The sequence below is a fragment of the Narcine bancroftii genome, chromosome 9 (assembly GCF_036971445.1).
Source record: "Narcine bancroftii isolate sNarBan1 chromosome 9, sNarBan1.hap1, whole genome shotgun sequence".
NCBI classification, from domain to species: domain Eukaryota; kingdom Metazoa; phylum Chordata; class Chondrichthyes; order Torpediniformes; family Narcinidae; genus Narcine; species Narcine bancroftii.
The window spans coordinates 68,186,749-68,205,939 of NC_091477.1; the positions used below are offsets into that span (position 1 = coordinate 68,186,749).

General features: G+C 42.2%; 1 protein-coding gene and 1 pseudogene across 2 annotated transcripts in view; both read left to right on the top strand.

The window, feature by feature from the left end:
* Positions 1-18,082, top strand: part of LOC138742229 (glypican-5-like) — a 641,419-nt gene extending 623,337 nt beyond the window's left edge. For both annotated transcript variants that reach the window (XM_069896343.1, XM_069896341.1), the window contains one exon: positions 17,729-18,082. In XM_069896343.1, coding sequence (XP_069752444.1) covers positions 17,729-17,928 — 200 coding nt within the window. In that variant the 3' untranslated portion in view covers positions 17,929-18,082. The remainder of the gene's footprint in view (positions 1-17,728) is intronic.
* Positions 18,083-18,743: 661 nt separating this feature from the next.
* Positions 18,744-18,842, top strand: LOC138743757 (U6 spliceosomal RNA; annotated as a pseudogene).
* The last annotated feature ends 349 nt before the right edge of the window (positions 18,843-19,191 follow it).

The window sequence follows — 19,191 nt, forward strand, 5'->3', positions numbered from 1 at the left end:
CCTAGGTATCGGATCGCTTGCGCTTGCCATTTAAATGGTGATTCTTTTTTAAATTCTGTTTTGTCTGTGTTACTCATCGGCATCACTTCATTTTTATTTGCGTTGATCTTGTACCCCAATATTTCTCCATATTCCTTCAATTTCTTATGTAATTCTTTTACTGATACCTCTGGTTCTGTTAGGTGTACTATGATGTCATCTGCAAATAAGCTGATTTTATACTCCTTCTCCTTTATTTTTATCCCTTTTATTTTAGTTTCTATTCTTATCAGTTCTGCCAAAGGTTCTATTGCTCAGGCAAACAATGTGGACATCCCTGTCTAGTTGACCTACTTAATTTAAAGTGACTTGATACATATCCATTTACTGCTACCTTCGCCAACAGTCCATTATACAATGCTTTAATCCAATTGATATATTTTTCTGGTAGATTGAACTTCTGCACTACTTTAAATAAGTAGTTCCACTCTACTCTGTCAAAGGCTTTTTCTGCGTCTAGAGCAACAACCACTGTTGGTTTCTTATTTTCTTGAACTGCTTGGATTAGATTAATAAGTTTACAGACATTATCCGCTGTTCGTCTTTTCTTAATAAATCCAGTTTGATCTTGTTTTATTATTTTAGGTACACAATCCACCAATCTGTTTGCTAATAATTTTGCTATTATCTTATAGTCTGAGTTAAGTAGAGATATTGGTCTATATGATGCTGGTGTTAATGGATCCTTCCCCATCTTTGGTATTACTGTAATTATTGCTGTCTTACATGGATCTGGCAAGTTTTGTGTTTCTTCTATCTAGTTCATTATTTCCAGGAGAGGAGGAATTAATAACTCTTTAAATGTTTTATAAAATTCTATTGGAAATCCATCCACTCCTGATGTTTTATTGTTCAGCAGCTTTTTTAATATATCCTGTACTTCCTCTATTTCAAATGGTTTTATTAGTTTGTTTTGTTCCTCTTCTTGCAATTTTGGAAGTTAAATTTTAGCTAAAAATTCCTCTGTTTTATCATCTTTCCCCTCCTTCTCAGTTTAATACAATTGTTCATAAAATTCCTTCAAATTTTCATTAATCTCTGTTAGATTATATATAATTTATTTGTCCTTTTTCCTTGATCCCAGTATCATTCTTTTAGCTTGTTCTGTTTTAAGTTGCCAGGCTAATATGTTATGTGTTTTTTCTCCCAGTTCATAATACTTTTGCTTTGTTTTCATTATGTTCTTCTCCACCTTGTACGTTTGTAATGTTTCATATTTATTTTTTTTGTCTGCCAATTCTCTCCTTTTCATTATATCATCCCTTTTTACTCATTCCTGTTCTGTACTTACTATCTCCCTTTCCAACTGCTCTATTTCCCGATTGTAATCCTTTTTCATCTTAGTCACATAACTTATTATCTACCCTCTAATGAAGGCTTTCATTGCATCCCATAATATAAATTTGTCTTTCACTGATCTTGTTTATTTCAAAATATGTTTTAATTTGGCATTCAATAAACTCCCTAAATTCCTGTCTTTTAAGTAGCATGGAGTTTAACCTCCATCTATATGTTCTTGGTGGGATGTCCTCCAGTTCTACTGCTAATAATAGGGGTGAATGATCTGATAGTCGTCTTTATGCTCAGTTTTCCTAACTCTCCCTTGAATATGGGCTGACATCAGAAAAATATCAATCCTTGAGTAAATTTTGTGCCTACTCGAATAATATGAAAATTCCTTCTCTCTTGGGTGTTGCCTCCTCCATATATCCATAAGTTTTATTTCCTGCATTGATTTAACCATAAATTTGGCTATTTTATTCCTTTTACTTGTCTTTTGTCCAGTTTTATCCAACATTGGGTCCAAATTAAGGTTAAAATCCCCTCCTATCAATATATTTCCATATGTATCTGCAATCTTCAAAAAAATATCCTGCATAAACTTTTGACCCTCCTCGTTAGGTGCATATATATTAAGCAAATGCCAAAATTCTGAGTATATCTGACACTTTATCATTGCATACCTTCCTGCCAGGTCTATTATTTCCTCCTCTATTTTGATTGGTACATTTTTGTTACCTAGTATGGCTATACCTCTAGCTTTTGAATTATAGGATTCTTCCTTAACGTGTCCTACCCAGTCTCTCTTTAGTTTGTTATGTTCCGCTTCATTTAGATGTGTTTCCTGCGCAAATGTTATATCTATTTTTTCCTTCTTCAATAAATTTAGTAGTCTCTTCCTTTTAATTTGGTTATGTATTCCATTAATGTTTATAGTCATATAGTTCAACATGGCCATCTTATATCTTGCATACACCTCTTCGCTACCTCCAGCCCTCTTTTCCTCATTTTCATCTCTTAGTTTTCTCTTATTACATTTAATGTACGACAACACATTTAAGACATAAAGTACCCCCGCAGTTCCACATCCACTAATACCTTATCCCCAAAAGTTCCCCCCCTCTCTGAGTTGCCCCATACCCCTTGCCGGGCATCCACAATTCCCCATTTTATTTGGGTTGCGATCTTGTTCGCAGTGTCAACTGATTTTGCAGTGACGGTTATTCCCCCTCTCCCCAGCCCTCTCCAGAAAACACTTTTTTTAACACATATAACAAAGCTCTCTCTCTCTCTTTTTCCCCCATTATTCCCTTCCTTCCCTTCTCTTTTCCCTCTTTAGTTCTTTATATATACATTGTTTTTACATCTTTATATATACTTTATTGCCGTTCTTCATTCTTGTTACATCTCTTCATCTCTTCTCCTGCCCTGCAAACGTTCTGTGAATTCTCTTGCACTTTCTCTGGATCCAAGAACAGTCTGTTTTGCTCCCTGGGTATAAATATTTTATGCATAGCTGGATGTCTTAACATGAATTTGTAACTTTTTTTCCATAAAATCGATTTTGTTGTATTAAATTCCTTCCTCCTCTTTAAGAGTTCAAAACTTATGTCTAGGTAAAAAAAAATATTTTTTGACCTTTGTATTCCAATGGTTTATTATCTTCTCTAACTTTATTCCTTGCCCGTTCCAGTATATTTTCTCTTGTCATGCATCTCAAAAATTTTACTAAGATGGATCTTGGTTTTTAATGTATCTGTGGTTTCGGAGCTAATGCTCTGTGTGCCCTTCCTATTTCCATTTTTTCCTGCATTTCTGTCATTCCCAGGACCTTCAGGATCCATCCTTTTATAAATTCCTTCATATCTGTGCCTTCTTTACCCTCCTTCAGGCCCACTATTTTTATGTTGTTTCGCCTACTATAATTTTCCAACGTATCAATGTTCTGAGATAACAACTCTTGTGACTCTAATTTTTTTGTCACTTTCTTCCAATAAGTCATTTACTTCCATTTCTACAGCCGTTTCCTGCTCTTCCACACTCTCTACTCTTTTCCCTATTTCGGTCATTACCATTTCTATCCTTTGCATTTTCCTTTTAATTGCATTAAATTCTAATGATAACCATTCTTTTACTGATCTCATTTGTTCTTCAGAAAAAACTTTATCTATATTCTGTTCATCAGTTTTACCTTTTATTTCTCTTTGTCCATCAATTTTACCTTCAATTTCTCTGTGAAGATCTTGGTCTTCTTCTTCCTCTTCTTCTGTGTCTGTACCTGTGTTTGTGTCTTCTCTTCTTTGCGTCTGTGTCTCTTCTGTATTTCCTGATGAGCTGCTTGTATCTTTTTGTCAGGCCTCTTCTTGCTGTTGGTCCTCCCCTCTTGGGCTGCTCATCTGTTAAGCTTCCTGACGTTGATCTTCTTGTCGGTCATCCCTCCGTCTATCTCCCACGTCTGTTTCATCGTTCCCTCTTCTGCTGCCTTCCTCGTCTTCCAGCTGAGCGCCCTGGTGTCAGGTGTCCCTCAGCTGTTCGCGCTGTGGCAGCCAACTCCTCTGCTGAGCCCCCCTCCCGCCGGTGACCTCTTTCTCCTTTGATTGCACAGTTGCGCACTTTTGTTTGGCTCCGAGAGCCATTTTTGCAGTCCACCGGCTGATGAGTTGCAACTCCGCAGGGCAGGCACTGACCTCGGGGGTCAGGCACTCCTCACCACCACAGCGCCCTGTTCCTTCTTGCAGGTAAGGCCTTCTTCTTTCTTCTCCGACGACTTTTATACTTCTTTTTTCCCAATTGTTTTTACTTTCTCTTTCTTGGAAGCCACCTTCTTTCTCTTCTCTGTATCTTTATCTTCTACTTCTTATATTTTATTTTTGTTATGCTTTGTTTTTTCCTAACTTTTTTCCTATTTTCCTGGAGAAGGCTGGTTTTCCTGACCGGCCACTACTCCATCACGTGACTCCACTCTTGGAATAATGTATGAGACCTAAAGTTGCAGGATACCATTCATCAGTCTCTCAGCCTGTGGGATGAAGCTATTTCCCAGCCTGGCAATCCTCATTCTGATTCTCCTGAGTGTCCATTTTTTCAATGACATATTGCATGTTCTATTAGGCTTCTCCCACTGGTCCAATTCACTTATATTCTGTTTTCTGTGTTTTGTTCAGCAGGAGTCAGCTCTAATTATGAACCAAGGTAGTGGGTGTCAGCAAGTTCAACAATTAAGCAAAAGAAGTCATTGAATCTGCTCTAATCTGTCATCCTTTCCACCACACAATTCTATTGCATTCTTCAAGTTCTCATAACAACTGAAACAGCCTCAAAATTAGTGAACTACTCAGGTGGAAAATGGTTGCTTTTGTTATGTAGACAAAGAGTGAGATTATATAATCAATAAGAAATATCGGTTATAAAGGAAGTGTTAAGCCACAGTGCCATTATACAGCGAATGTACAGTGGAAAAAAGTCATTATAGCCCGCATTAAAACTGGGGTTGTACGGGCAACACAATAAGAGTGTGCAGGCGACACAGTGGGAATTTTAATGCGACATTTTGTCGAAAGCAATTAATACACAGTGAGAAATAATTAATTATTTTGTGGAAAAGCAGTGGGATTAAACAGAAAAAGTGCAGCAATTTTTTAATAGGATATGAGGACTTATACATTGGAAACAAGTCAGAAGCTTCTGTCAAAGGATCAACAGGTTGGACCCTTCTGGATGTTGTTGCGCATCTCAAGGTTCCTTTAGTCCTTTCTTCATCAACCAGAAATGTAATCCTCTATTCTCTAATTTCACATGCAGTTACCTGGCTTCCCGTTAGATTCTTTTCACCTTAACCACTCCCTGTGGAAGCCAGATAAACAATGAGTTGATAGCGGGAAGTAAAAGATGAAAGTCTGCAGGAACTTTGGTTGAAGTAAGAACACAACGCTGGAGAAACTTAGCAGGTCAAGCAGTGTCCTTTACGTAGCAAAGGTAAATATACATAGCCTACATTTCAGGCATGAGCCCTTCATCGAGATATGGAGAATGTAGGCAGGTGTCCAAACAGAATAGTGGGAAGAGAAGAGTGGGGGGGGGGGGGTGGGGTGGAGCACAGCCCCAAAGGCAGGAGGTGGATAAGGGAGGGAGGGCACAGCAGCAGGCAGGGGGATAAAGAATGGCTCTGAATAGAGAGAAGGGGGTGGAGAGCTGAGGGAAGGGAGGGAGAATGAGGAGTAGGTTTGCAGAATCTGGAGGTCAATGTTCATGCCATCCTGTTGGAGGGAGCCCAGATGGAAAATCAAGTGTTGTTCCTTCAATTTACTAGTGGTCTTGGTAAGATAGTACACGAGGCCATGAGCGGACATGTGAGCATGGGAATGGGATGTAGAATTGAAATGGTTGGCCACTAGGAGGTCACTGTCACTGACAGGGACAAAGTGCAGGTGCTCAGTGAAATGATCTCCCAGTCTACGCCCAGTCTCTCCGATGTAGTGAAGGCCACAAAAGGAGCAGTGGATGCCGCAGATAACTCCTGCAATACACAAGCGAAGTGCTGCTTCACTTGAAAGGACTGTTTGGAGCCCCAAATGGTGGTGAAGGAGGAAATGTGGGCGCATGTGGCAGTTGCTGCAGCCACAGGGGTAGGTTCAGGGAGGGGGGGGTAATTGGAGGAGAGGGATGAGTTGATGAGGGAGTCATGGAGGGAGTGGTCCCTACAGGTCAGAGAGGGGAGGAGAGGGGAAGATGTGACTGGGATTGGGATCATGTTGTAGGTGGCGGAAATTACAGAGGATAATATGTTGAATGCAGAGGCTGGTGGGGTGGTAGGTAAAAAAAAGGGGAAATCCTCTGTTTGTTATATCTATGGGCAGAGAGGGCCAGGGCAGATTAGCAGGAAATGGAGGAGATGCGGGTGAGGGCTGAGTTGATGGTGATGGAGGGGAAGCCATGTTGTAGAAGAAGGTGGACATTACAGAAGATCTGGATTGGAAGACTTCATCTTGGGAACAAATGAGGCAGAGAGGGAAAAATTGCAAGAAGGGAATAGAATCCTTGCAGAGGGCTGGACATGATGGAAGTGTAGTTGAGGTAGTTGTGGGTGGTAGTGAGTTTGTAAAATATGTCTGTGGAAAGCTTGTATACTGAGATGGAGACAGAAAGATCAAGAAAGGGAAAGTGTTACTGGAGATCGACCAGGTGAGTTTGAGATTGGGTTGGAAGTTGGCAACGAAGTGAATGAAGTTGACGAGCTCATCATGGGTTCGTGATGTAGTCCCAATGTAGTTGTCAATATAGCAGAGAAAGAGTAAAGCTTGGTTGCAGCATGGATTTTACCACAAAGCCCAGAAACAGACAGGCATAACTGGGACCCATGCGGATACCCATGGACACTCCTTTGATCTGATGAAAGTGGGATGAGTCAAAGGAGAAGTTATTAAGAATGAGAACAAGTTCTGTCAGGTGGAGGAGAATGGTGGTGGAGGGTAATTGGTTGGCATGAGCCCTTCTGTAGGGGGGATTGACGTGTAAAAGAATTGGACGTCCATAGTGAAAATGAAGGTGATCAAGTTCAGGAAATTGGAAGTCATTGAATAGAATCCTTGCAGATATCTGCGGTATCGCGGATGTATGTAGTGGGGGAGTGGACTAGGGAGAAAAGATAGAGTTGAGATAAGTCAATGCTAGTTCAGTGGGGCAAGAGCAAGGGGAAAAAATGGGTCTATCCAGATAATTGGGTTTACATTTTTTGGATATGAGATAGAACTGGGCGGTACAGGGATGGAATAGTTGATGTGGATTAGAAGATCTTGTCTTTGGAACAGATGTGGCAGAGAGAGAGAGAAATTGCAAGAAGGGAATAAAATCCTTGCAGGGGACTGGACCTCTAAGTTGAAGTTCAAACTTAGTTATCCTTGGATAAACCATTCATTTAGAACAGCTAAACCTTAAAGTCTAGATCAGAAGATTTTATTTCAAGCTCAAGAGTCAAAGAATTTCCTGATGAAGGACCCAGGCTCGAAAGCTAGTTACCCTTTACTTACTATGGACTTTGGGTGACCTGATGAGGTTCTCCAGTACATTTGTGCATTGCACTTGATCCCATGATCTGCACACTTTCTTGTTCAAAGAATTTCAATGTTCTGTTTATAATTAGTAAGAGTTATTTCCATCTTTTTTTTTGTTTAATTAATAGAATAAGTGTGCACAGGATCTAAATTACTAAATTTGCAGAATGTCAAAAATTAGTACCAATTTCAGTCTTTACATTCTCCTCCAAGGCCTCAGAAATTCAGCAATGACCCACCTTCTCCCTGCCCTCTGCGGCAAACTGTTTATAGAACACAATGAAGAGCTGCAATCGGAACGTTCCTTTCTCCTCTGTAACTCACTTTACAGGTTCGTGTAGTTGGCAGTTGAATTCTCTGAGTTCCCAGACCTGAGACAACAGAGACACCACACTTGTGGCATGAAGCAGGCGGATAACTGCAGCATGAAAATCCAGTCTGGAATTCAGAGGGATTCCTCCAAAATGTGTACTACAGAGCTTGACGAATGAGTGGTGTGAATTATTTTGTGGAAGCCAAGTAGCAAAAGCTTCCATTTCCATGACAACAGATCACTTTGCTCATTTCTATTGATAAATAATGATAGCAGGAAATATTTAGGATAAACAATAATTTTGATATATTAATGAAAATTTTCATTTGAGTTATATTAATCCTGCAGGGATAAATTAAAAGAAAATGTCGAACATTTCAATTCCCTCTTTTATTCTTTGACCATTGACAACCACTTGGAAAATAACCTAGGAAATGGGAATCAAAACAGCTCAGAGGTCAAAGGAAGCAGGGTGAAATCAAACAGTAATGGGCTGGGCAGGAGAACACAGCCGGGCTGTGACAGAGGACAGATCACTTTATTAATAGGTGTATGGGCCAAGTCCTTCAAGGTTCTGACTCCAACTTCTGCACAATGTTGCAACCTCATGTAAGTATGCATTAGGTTCAAGGAGTTGTCCCTCTAGCTACTTTCCCACTTGCAAGTGGTCCCAGGAATTAACGGCCAATCGGCCTATAAAGGATTGAGTATGGAAGGAAACTCGTTTCGACGCCTATGTGAGCTGACATCATCTCAGTAGTCAGCCTCAGCCCCTTGTTCACCGGTGTTGCAATCAGGCAAGTGTAGAACAGGCAATTGCATTCTAGGACAGAAATTATGTAGCTTTTTGAATAGTTCTCCCAGGCAGAAGTGTCTTCCCATATCTTCTCCCTAAGCCATCATGCACCACGCCCCCCTCCCAAAAACAAAAAAGTTTTTGCATGAGTGCAGTAACATGAAAGAAGAAAAGATTAAAATGAAGGTATAAACTTTGCTGTGGTAAAGTCATAGTGGGAGAAAGAGAGAGAGAGAAAGTAAAGTGCTAGCAATAAATAGCAATAGGGACAATTTTTAAACAGCATGGGAAAGTTGGTAGTGCTATCGTGCACAATTTATAAAGACCATGGGAAAGTTGGTAGTGCTATCACGCACAATATATAAAGACCATGGGAAAGTTAGTAGTGCTATCGCGCATAGTCTATAAAGACCATGGGAAAGTTTGTAGTGCTATCGCGCACAATTTATAAAGACCACGGGAAAGTTGGTAGTGCTATCGCGCACAATCTATAAAGACCATGGGAAAGTTGGTAGCCCTATTGCGCATAGTTTATAAAAACCATGGGAAAAAGCAATGGCAGACCTGCCCTCCCAGGATTCTATGCAGCAGTGAAACCCCTCAATGAGTGCTCCGTGCATGCAGCCATGCGTACAGCATGAAGGGCTCATACTGTGCTGTACATAAATTATGTTCTAATTAAGCATAATTAATTTTGTTCCAATATAAGATCATAATACATTGATCAGGATTTAGGGCAGGTTCACCATCGCTCGATGCGTCATGATTCTACCTACCGGTAGAAGGTAGAACAGTCCTAACCCCGGGGATGGCTCATTGAAAATATGAACACGTTCAGTGTCTCAGTTAGGAGTGGTCTAATGTGAACAACAAAAATGACATTCCTATCCTGGGTCACAAGTGTGAAAGGGGTTTGTGTTTACATACATGTCTGTGTAGGACAGAGCTTCACATGAACGTATCCATGTTAGCATGTGAAGTCAGTGATATGGTATTCATTCTGATTTTCTTTTTCTCTTTGAGATCAGTTCATTCCTGCCTTATTTTCTTCTTTTGGCCTCTTCTACCTCTTGTATTTTTCCTACTCAAGATTATTTTATTGTCAAGTCATAAAACAGAAAATGTAACATTACACAAAATTTCCTTTTGTCTACCATAAGGCAAAGATCTCCTATCAGCAGAAATTGCTCGGCACACCTTACTGTCAGAGAAAGAGAAGCCAAAGAGAGTTCCCCACTGAGTCATTGAGTGTCCATAGATTAGCCTCCAGCGCAACATACACATCTGTGCAATGTACATCTTATTGGCTGCAGCTGTAAAGATAGTTTTAAAGAAAAATTATAATAGTAATTTAATTTAGTTAAATTAAAAGAGACAATAAAGGCATCAGATAGATGTGAACATTCAAAGTGTTCCTGGTGCAAATAAAGTGACTTGCAGTAGTGTGGACATTCCTTCTGTGGTGTCAGGGCAGTCCCTGACTAGTGTAACAAGGGGAGGCTTAAGAGCCTGCTACTGTTGGACTGAAATTGTTCTTGAGTCCAGAAGGGCTGGTTTTCATGCAGCAGTGAGACGGGGTTGTGTCCAGGGTGAGGGGTGGGGGGGTGGGGGGGGGGTCCTTGACGATGTTGGCTGTCTCCTTAAGGCAGCGTCTCCAACAGATGTCTGCCGTGGATGGGAGGTCGGAGCCTGTGATGGACCCCGTTATATTTGCTACAGTCAGTTGCCTTCTGCCTTCCTGGGCCCTTGAAGTGACCAAGGAGGCTGTGACGCAATCAGTCATGCCACGGTGCACCTGTGGAAGTTTGATAATCTGACAGCATGCCAAATTTCCTTAGAAAGTCAAAGCGTTGATATGCCTTCTTCATGGTTGCCTTGATATGCTGGCTCCAGGAATATGGACATGCAGGATCTCCTTCTCCTCACCTTTGATTTTCACCCTCTGCCCTATCCTTCCACTCTATGCTTTGTAGATGAATGGCTTGGGCAAATCCCTCACCCTCAAAATCTGCCATCTTCCCCTCTCCCTTCCCTTCTATCTGAAGAATCTAGTTGCTCTTTTCAGAGTATGACCGGACTTCAAATAAATCAAATGGGAATGAGGAAAATAATGCTTCCTCGATTTTTGTTTCTCTCTGCCTTACTCGCTTTGGAAAAGTATTGGTGCTCAAGAATCTATCTATCACAGAGAGATCGTTTAGATTTATTTCCACAGAAAAGTTTCATGCCATTCAAAGCATAGCAAAGCTCTAGTTAGTGTAATGGTTAGCACTGTGTGTAAGGAGTTTATATGTTCTCCCCGTGCCTGCATGGGCTTCCTCCAGGTGCTCTGGTTTCCTTCTCCCTCCCACCTACAAAATATACTGGTGTATTTGGAAGCACAGAAACATGGGCCGGAAGGGCCTGTTACCTTGCTGTATGTCTCAAGTTTTCTAAATAAAAAGAAAGCTCTTCAGAGAATGGTCAAGGATCATACCTCCTCCTCTGTGCAGCCACCCCTACTGATCCTCCCAACCCCGCAACCCCCCACCCCCCACTGTATCCAGCTGGCTGCTCCTCACCTCACCTCCTCGTCCTCCCCAGTCCAGATGCCCAGAAGCCACTGCTAACACTTTCTAGGTGCCACAAGCCTCGCACCACCAAGGTCAGGAGCATCTGCTCCCCCTCCACCATCAGACCCCTCAACAACAAACTCAATCAGGGACTCCTTTAAGGACTCATACTTGTACATTTTATTGGCTGATTTTTTCCCCCTCTCTGTATTGTCAGTTCTTTACATTTGCTTATTTGTTTACATGTGCACATTGTGTGCAGTTCTTTTTGCACTACCAGTAAGTGGTAATTTTGCCTCGCCTGTTGGAAAAAGAATCTCAGGGTTGTATGAGATGTCATATATGTAACTCTGACAAGAAATCTGAAAGCTGAATCTGACATTGGCGTTTAAGAGACTTCTTGACAGACACATAAATATGTGGGGAATGGAGGCGACCATGACCAGGCAGCAGTTGGCCATCATCTTTAGTGCAGATGTGGGGTAAAGAGTCATGTTTAAAAATTTCTTAAATTTAGACATACAGCATGGTAATAGGCCCTTTCAGCTCAGAAGCCCATGCCACCCATCTACACCCAATTCACCTACAGCCCCCCACTATGATGAGTGGGAGGAAACCAGAGCAAGCAAAGGAAACACACACAGACACCGGGAAGTATGTACAAACTCCTTATAGTCAGTGTGGGATTTGAACCCCGGTCCCGATCGCTGACGCTGTAACAGCGTTGCGTGAACCACTATGCCAACTCTGCCGCCCTGTTCCTGCACTATGCGATGTTCTGCGTTGAAACTTCCATTCTTTATCCAACTTTAGGGTGGAACGGTTGGCACAGCTGTCTGTAAAGAATTTGTTGATACATCCTTCCCCTGTCTGCATGGGGTTTTCCCAGGGGGCTCCAGTTTCCTCCCACCATTCAAAACATACCAGGGGTATAGGCTAATGGAGTGTAAATTGAGTGGTACGGACTTGTGGGCCAAAATGGCCTGTGACCGTGCTGTATGTCTAAATTTAAAATTTTTAATTTGAATTTCATTTAAAAATGTATCCACGGAAGCACTTGATAAATTCATCTTGACAGTTCTTTCAGTTAGCTTACTGAATACCACATCAAACCTCAGGATGATAAAGTATAATTATAGCTTGCAAATGTATTTTAATTTTGTGATTGCAGTATAATCTTACCCAGGTTTCAAGGATATCTTTTGAACTAATTGTTACTTTATAAATGCTGAACCAAAGATTGTTGTTGGCAGTCAGCTTTACAAGCTCACAAAGCATTAATCAGAGCGTAAGCAGATGTAGAATTGATGTCCATTTACATAATGGGAATTCCACTGAACAAGGGCAGGTCTCCCCTCCAGAATTGCAAAGCCACAAAGCCAATGTTACAGCAGACTTGTGACGGACTCGGGGACATAAGATAAGCTCACATTTAGATGGGGGTACTGGAACAGGTGGCTGGGCAGGTTCAGCTCAAAGTAATCGACCAAGTCGCTGCGAAAGTCGAATTCAAGTCCCCGGAGGATTTTGTATGATACTCCGGGAGGACTGGGGCTGGTGGAGCTGAAGAGGCATAAGGTCATGATGATGCTGGAAGAAGTCAAGGAAGATAAATAGTGTTTCACACTGGAGAAACTCAGCTGGTCACACAGCATCCATGAGAAGTAAAGTGTCTTTTACTTCTTAGGGATATTCCAGTGTGATGCACTCATCCCCAGCATCTGCAGATTTTCTTGTTTATTTCTTTTAGGGATTATGCAATTCGTCTTTATCAAGCATGGCAATGTTCACAGCTGATTTTTACCATTTGAGTGCTGTGGAAAGTATGGAAATTGCACGAGTTTGAACAGAGAGTTGAGGGAATTGACACCATAGCTATGAATTAAAGCTGTGAAACATAGCTGGCAAGCTTGAAATCGAAGGGTAAACTGGTTGGAATGGGAGGAGAAGGTGGCACTGGAGACATATTGTTTTTAAAGGAGATTAGTAAGACCATGAAAAGTGGTGGGCTTCTGACCCAAACATGCCAATAATGTTTTATGCTCAGTGGGACTGCGCTTGTGCAACACACAAAATTGCTGAAGAAACTCAGCTGGTTACACAGCGTCCATAGATAGCAAAGGCCCTAAGCCCTTCGTCAAGGTATAAGCAAGTGCATCGTTTCCTGTGGTCACAGGGGTAGGTGCTGAGGGGGGGGGGGGGGGCGCGATTAGTGGAGAGGGATGAGTTGACGAGGGAGTCCCAGAGGAGTGGTCCCTGTGGAAAGCAGAGAGGGAAAGAGAGGAGAAGTTGTCTGTGATGGTGGGATCATGTTGCAGGTGTCAAAAAAATGGATCAGTCGGACGTGGTGGCCGGTGAGGCAAAGGGGAATGCTGTCCTTGTTGCATTTCAGGATGGAAGAGGCCAGGGAAGATGCGCAGGTAAGAGAGAAGATGCAGGTTTGGCAGAGTTGATGGCAGTGGAGGGGAAGCCATGTTTTTTGAAGAAGTAGTTGTCATCTTTTGCCACATTGGAGTTCAGCCAGCCTTTCCACCACCATCTGCTGACCCCCACCAGAAACAAAGGGAGCAGGATTGCGGGTGACAGCAATGCCTCCATAGTTGATGAGCTATCCATAGCCCCTATTGGGCAAAAGCAAGTTCAAGTTTATTATCATCTGTCTGTACATACAACCAGTTGAAACAGCATTTTCTGCACCATGGTGAACTCACAATACACAGCACATAATAATCACATGTATTCATAGAGATATAATATAAAATAAATGTATGTAAATACTTTGGGTTAATTTACTTGGTTCAACAATCAATGGCCCTGGAACTAATCCAGGGCATGAGAGGAGTAATCTTGGATGGACAACGATGATGGGCCAGAATATCTGACCCACCAAGCAGCCACGCCTGCTGTAACTTCAAAGCATATCTCTTTCTTAGGCCAGGTGGACAGAGCAGCAGTGCTGCTGACCAGTTGCATAGCTGGAACACTTCCATTGACCTGCTTGTGGGGCCGTGACAAGGAACATTAGAAACTGATAAATTAACATCAAGTTCAAATAACTTTTAACAGTCAAAGTAATCTCACTGCAGCACTTAAACATTAGAAACGATTATTGCACTCCTGTTCAAACTTGAAATGGAAATCACATGTTAATTGTCATACCTTATAATGAAACAAATAACACTGTCCTGAGGGGTGTAAAGTTGGAAATTCCATTGGAAATATTGTCCAGTTGCTGCTTTTAAATAACAATGACATCTTCAAAACTAAACAAGCTAATGCCTCAATTATGTAGCTGATGCACCATCAATAACTTCAAAGACTGGAAGCTGCAGAGAAGTTGATAGGTTTTTATTCACAAAAGAATGGATGTCCCTCCGTGCTGGTCGATTGCACTGGACTGAGGAGGGGGCTATGGCACAGTCGCCTTTATTCAGGGGTCAGTGGGAGGAGCTTCGGGTGCAGTCACCAAGGGGCGTGTCCTTGCACATCAAAAACAGATATACAGTGGTTTACCACAATAGCATTAAGAGAGAGGGAGAAAGAATGACATTTTACAAATGACCAAGTTGTTATGAAGTGAAATCATGGTTGTACTACATCATTGGAATATTAAGCTTGGTGATGGTGAATAGTAATCAAATCCACTTGCTGATATCCACTTTGTGACATTATATTCCATGTCAATTATGGCAAGAAATGTAAATACATATGTGTGTGCTTGCTCTCTGCCAAGAGTCACCGTGGAGCTGGCCTTTGTTTGTGCGATTATTTGTACACTCAGGTCCAGTTGGGAATTCTGTCTGTGAATCCAGTAGCAAACTACACAGCAGTAAATGTTTGGTGCAAGATCCCTGCCTCAGCTAGATGAGCATATAGCTGCCCCACAACTCGCTCTTACCTACACAGATCCTGATTAATAGGTTCCTTATCAAATGTTGACTGGAAATAAAACATAGTTGCTCAATAGTCTGAAGAGTCAACATGTATTACCGTGAATTGTTTCTCATGGAGATTAAGTTCAAGTGTGCAATGTGATCATTCAGATTTTGGTCATAAAGATTCTTTTTTCTTTCAACCACCAACCGTTCTTACAGACTGTGGATTTTGCATTTCTTTAGCTTTTATTTGAAATGGCACGTTTCTGCTTCCAGTTGGCTCTTCTCCAAAGCTTTTCTGGGGCATGTATGCTTATATTTCTGCATTGGCATTCACTGTGTAATATGATCGGTGTGTTATGAAGCTTCTGTTCCATTGTCAGTTCTGCATTTTCTCTTTGGATTTTTTAAAATTTAATCTGTGCTATAGAATTGTTAGTATAAAAAAAGACAAATCTGCAGTTCTTCAAATCCAATGGTGACCAGTAATATTTTGCAAGTATGCTGTATTTTACAATCTAAAAAGAAAAGACTAGGCCCTTTCTCACTTGCCAGTGGTCCCAGGAATCAAACGCCAATCGGCCTTTAAAGTTGCAAGGATGAAAGCGAAATCAGCTCAACGCCGGCGTCAGATGACATCATTTCACGTTGGGGATTGGTGGCCTTGACCCCTGGTACAATCCCTGGTGTCTGCAGACGCCGACGTTGCAATCAGGCAAGTGTGAAATGGGTAATTACACTGTGGGATTAAAATTACCCAAGTTTTTGCATGAGTGCAGGAAGAAAATATTAAAATGAAGGTATAAACTTTGCCACGGGAAAGTCTCAGTGGGAGGGAGAGAGAGAGAGAGAGAGAGAGAGAGAGAGAAAATAAATAGCAATAAACAGCGATAGGAGACAATTTTTAAACAGCATGGGAAAATAGGTAGCACTGTAGCACACAATGTAGAAAGACCATGGGAAGAAAGCAATGGTGGACCTGACGTCCCAGAATGCCATGGGGCATAGAAAGCGCTCTATGAACACTCCATGTATGCAGCAGGAACTCTGGGAGGGCAGGTCCGCCATCCCTTTTACCCACGGTATTTATAAATTGTACGCAATAGTTCTACCAACTTTCCCCACGCTCTATAAATTATGTGCTATAGGGCTATCAGCTTTCCCACGCTGCTTAAAAATTGTCCGCTATTGCTATTTATTGCTCGCACTTTCCCACGGTCCCTTATAAAGGTTTATTTAGGTCGGCACAACAACAACCAGGGCTGAAGGGCTCATACTGTGCTGCACATAAAACTTAATTATGTAATAATTTAGGCATGATTAATTTTGCTCAAATACAAGATCATAATTCCGATCCCGGGACACTGAACATCCGATTTAGTGGGATGCAAGTGTTAAAGGGGCTACTGTGTCCTGATGAAGGGTTCAGGCCTGAAATGTTAACTGCACATTGCTTTCTACAGATGCTGAATGACCTGCTGAGTTCCTCCAGAACTGTTTTTTTTTGTGCATTGCTCCAAAAGACACTGGGTGTCCATCAGCACCATTGCATTGTCAGAGATCATTCCAGCATGGATTAAGTGGGACCATCACTGATCAAAGGCCATTTCTAAGGCCACTGATAAAAACCAAATTTTTTTCTTTTAAGTGTTAGTGTAGCGATCAGCGCAAAGCTGCTACAGTGTCAATGACCCGGGTTCAAATCGGCACATCCATTCCTTCTCCAATGGGTCGGCGTGGGTTTCCTCTGGGTGTTCTTGTTTCCTCCAATGTTCCAAAGATGTATGGGGTTGGTAGGTGATGCGCTCTATCAATGACTCCAAAGCCATAGAGTGAGCTTGATTCCAAGTGCTCAACTGAGGTCAGGGAGAGGGAGGATGCCCTTTATTCCAGGGTCACAAGGGGAGGAGTTACCAGGGAGCATGTCGCCTGTGGTGGATGGGCCAGCTCCCCAATGACAGTCACATATACACATATTTGTATCACCACAGTAGGTTAATTAGTGCATTTGGGTGATATGGGCTCGGAGGCCAGAAGGGCCTGCTACTGCGCTGTATCTCTAAATTAAAATTATTAAAATTAAGGGCAGGCTGATGGTAAAATCTTATTTTAGGAGGTAGAACATAGAAAAGCATGAGGTGAATGGACGGAATCATATTGAGAGGACTCATGCCATAAAGGGAGTTTATCTGCATTTCGTCCAAGTGGCGATGGATGGACTTTATTGAGTACTCCACTCAAGCCAAGCACAGGTCTTAGGATAGTCATAGTCCTTTTTCCTAAAACTGGAGGGCAGGGAAATGAGACTTTCAGCGTACCTTCTTTGGGGCTGGGTATATGGAGTGAGCTGTCGGAGGAAGTGGTAGAAGAGGAGGGGAACACATTCAAACAGGTACGTGGATTGGAACCATTTAGACTGAAAGGGTCCAAAGGATCTTGGACAAGTTGGGCCATAACCCCTTAAGCTAACATGAAAAGCCTGTTTTGTTTTTGGTTTGTCTGCCTTTAAGGCTATCCCACCATGAGCTGGCCTCCCCAGAGGATGCCGAACTTTGTATAAGTTAGTGCGTATTTACCGGATGGTGCACGTGGTAGCTGTTACTGTCTGGTAAGAAGCTGGTGAGTAGCAGGCCAGACTCTGTATAATAAAGGCCCAGCATTGAAGTGCTCTTGGTTGACACTTTGTAGATATTGTCGGTTATTTGCTCTGATAATGATGGGCACAAATTTGCCAATTTATTCCTATGGTTTATATGCCATCACTCTAAACAAGTGCCACATACTCCCTAACAGTCTCTATTCTGTCTCTTTCCTCTCCTCAGATGCCCCAGAAGACCGGTGGGCAAAAAACAGGATTTCCCCAGGTGTCGCCCCCACTCTAAAGGGGTCCAAGATGACATCCCCAAGCTCCTCTCCCAACATCCCAGCATGGAGTAACCCTGGGGCAACCGCCAATCACTGCAGCCCATCGTCTATCGCCATGGTCACAACACTGGGGCTGCTGTGTCACTGGTTGTTATAGTTGCAATGCATCGTGGCTCCAGTCACCTGCCTTTATCTATCCGGTATTACAATCATCATGAAGCTTTTTATTTCTTATTGGAGGTCAGCTGATGCTCTAGGGTCAGTGTTGTTATAATATAGTCCAACGCTGCAATATACTATAGCAAACTGTTGTTCTAGAGAGTCCTGCTTGAACAAAACAAATCATGTGAAAACTGTATATAGTTTGTAAAAAAAACTAGATTTAGAGGTAAAATATCTGGTAGATTGCAAATACATAATCCCCTTTGAGCATAAACTCAATGGTCCCTTTCCCTGCATATAAATTTTTAAGGCAATGCCTTGGCTTTTTCACTGTAACCCACAACTACATAAGGGTTGATGTACCTTCTTGCAATGGATCTTGTCCCTTTTGTTACGTTGACAGCCCTCAGACTTATCACTTCACTGAGATGACGTGTGCGGTCCGGAGCCACATCTTGGAGCTAAGTGGAAGGGTTGCCGTGGATATCTCTATTGGAGGGAGCCAGGATTTGACACTGATGATAATTACACCTTTGGGCCTGCTGAGAAAAGGGATGGCTGGATGGGCAACTGGATCTCGTTATAGACCCAAAGTCAGTCAACCTTAACCTGATCTAGGTGGGCCCTTACTCCACTCACTGCGAAGTTAGGGATGTGCAGGACAATTCTCGGCTTCCCAGTTTATCATGAAAGTGAGGCTTGGCCATAATTGCTATTCCATTATACCTGAACTGCTGAATTGAGCCATGGAAGAATGCAATACAGAAACAGGCCCTGTAGCCCAGTGAGTTGACCACCAAGCCCTCTTTAGTGCTTGCTCTGGTAGCACATCTAGCAGAGATGCAGAGAAGATTAGCATGGCCCCTGTGCAAGGATGATAGGCAAATGCGTGAAGCGTTCCAAATTTTTGGGGGGATGGCAAGGTTGGTGTAGCAGTTAATGCATCAACTTCCCCAATGCCAGCAATCGGGACCGAGTTCAAATCCCACTCTGTCTGTAAGGAGTTGGCACATTCTCCCCGTGTCTGTGTGGGTTTTCCCTGGGGGTTCTGGTTTCCTTCCACCATTCAAAATGTACCCTGGGAATTGTTAGTTTATTGGGTGGCATGAGCTTGTGGGCTGAAATGGCCTGTTACCATGCTGTATGTCCAACTTTGAATTTAATTTAAATTTTTACACTAATCCTATCTTGATCTATTTCATTGTCCCCACATTCCCAAAAAACAACCTCCCAGATTCTAGTATTCACTTGGGGTCAT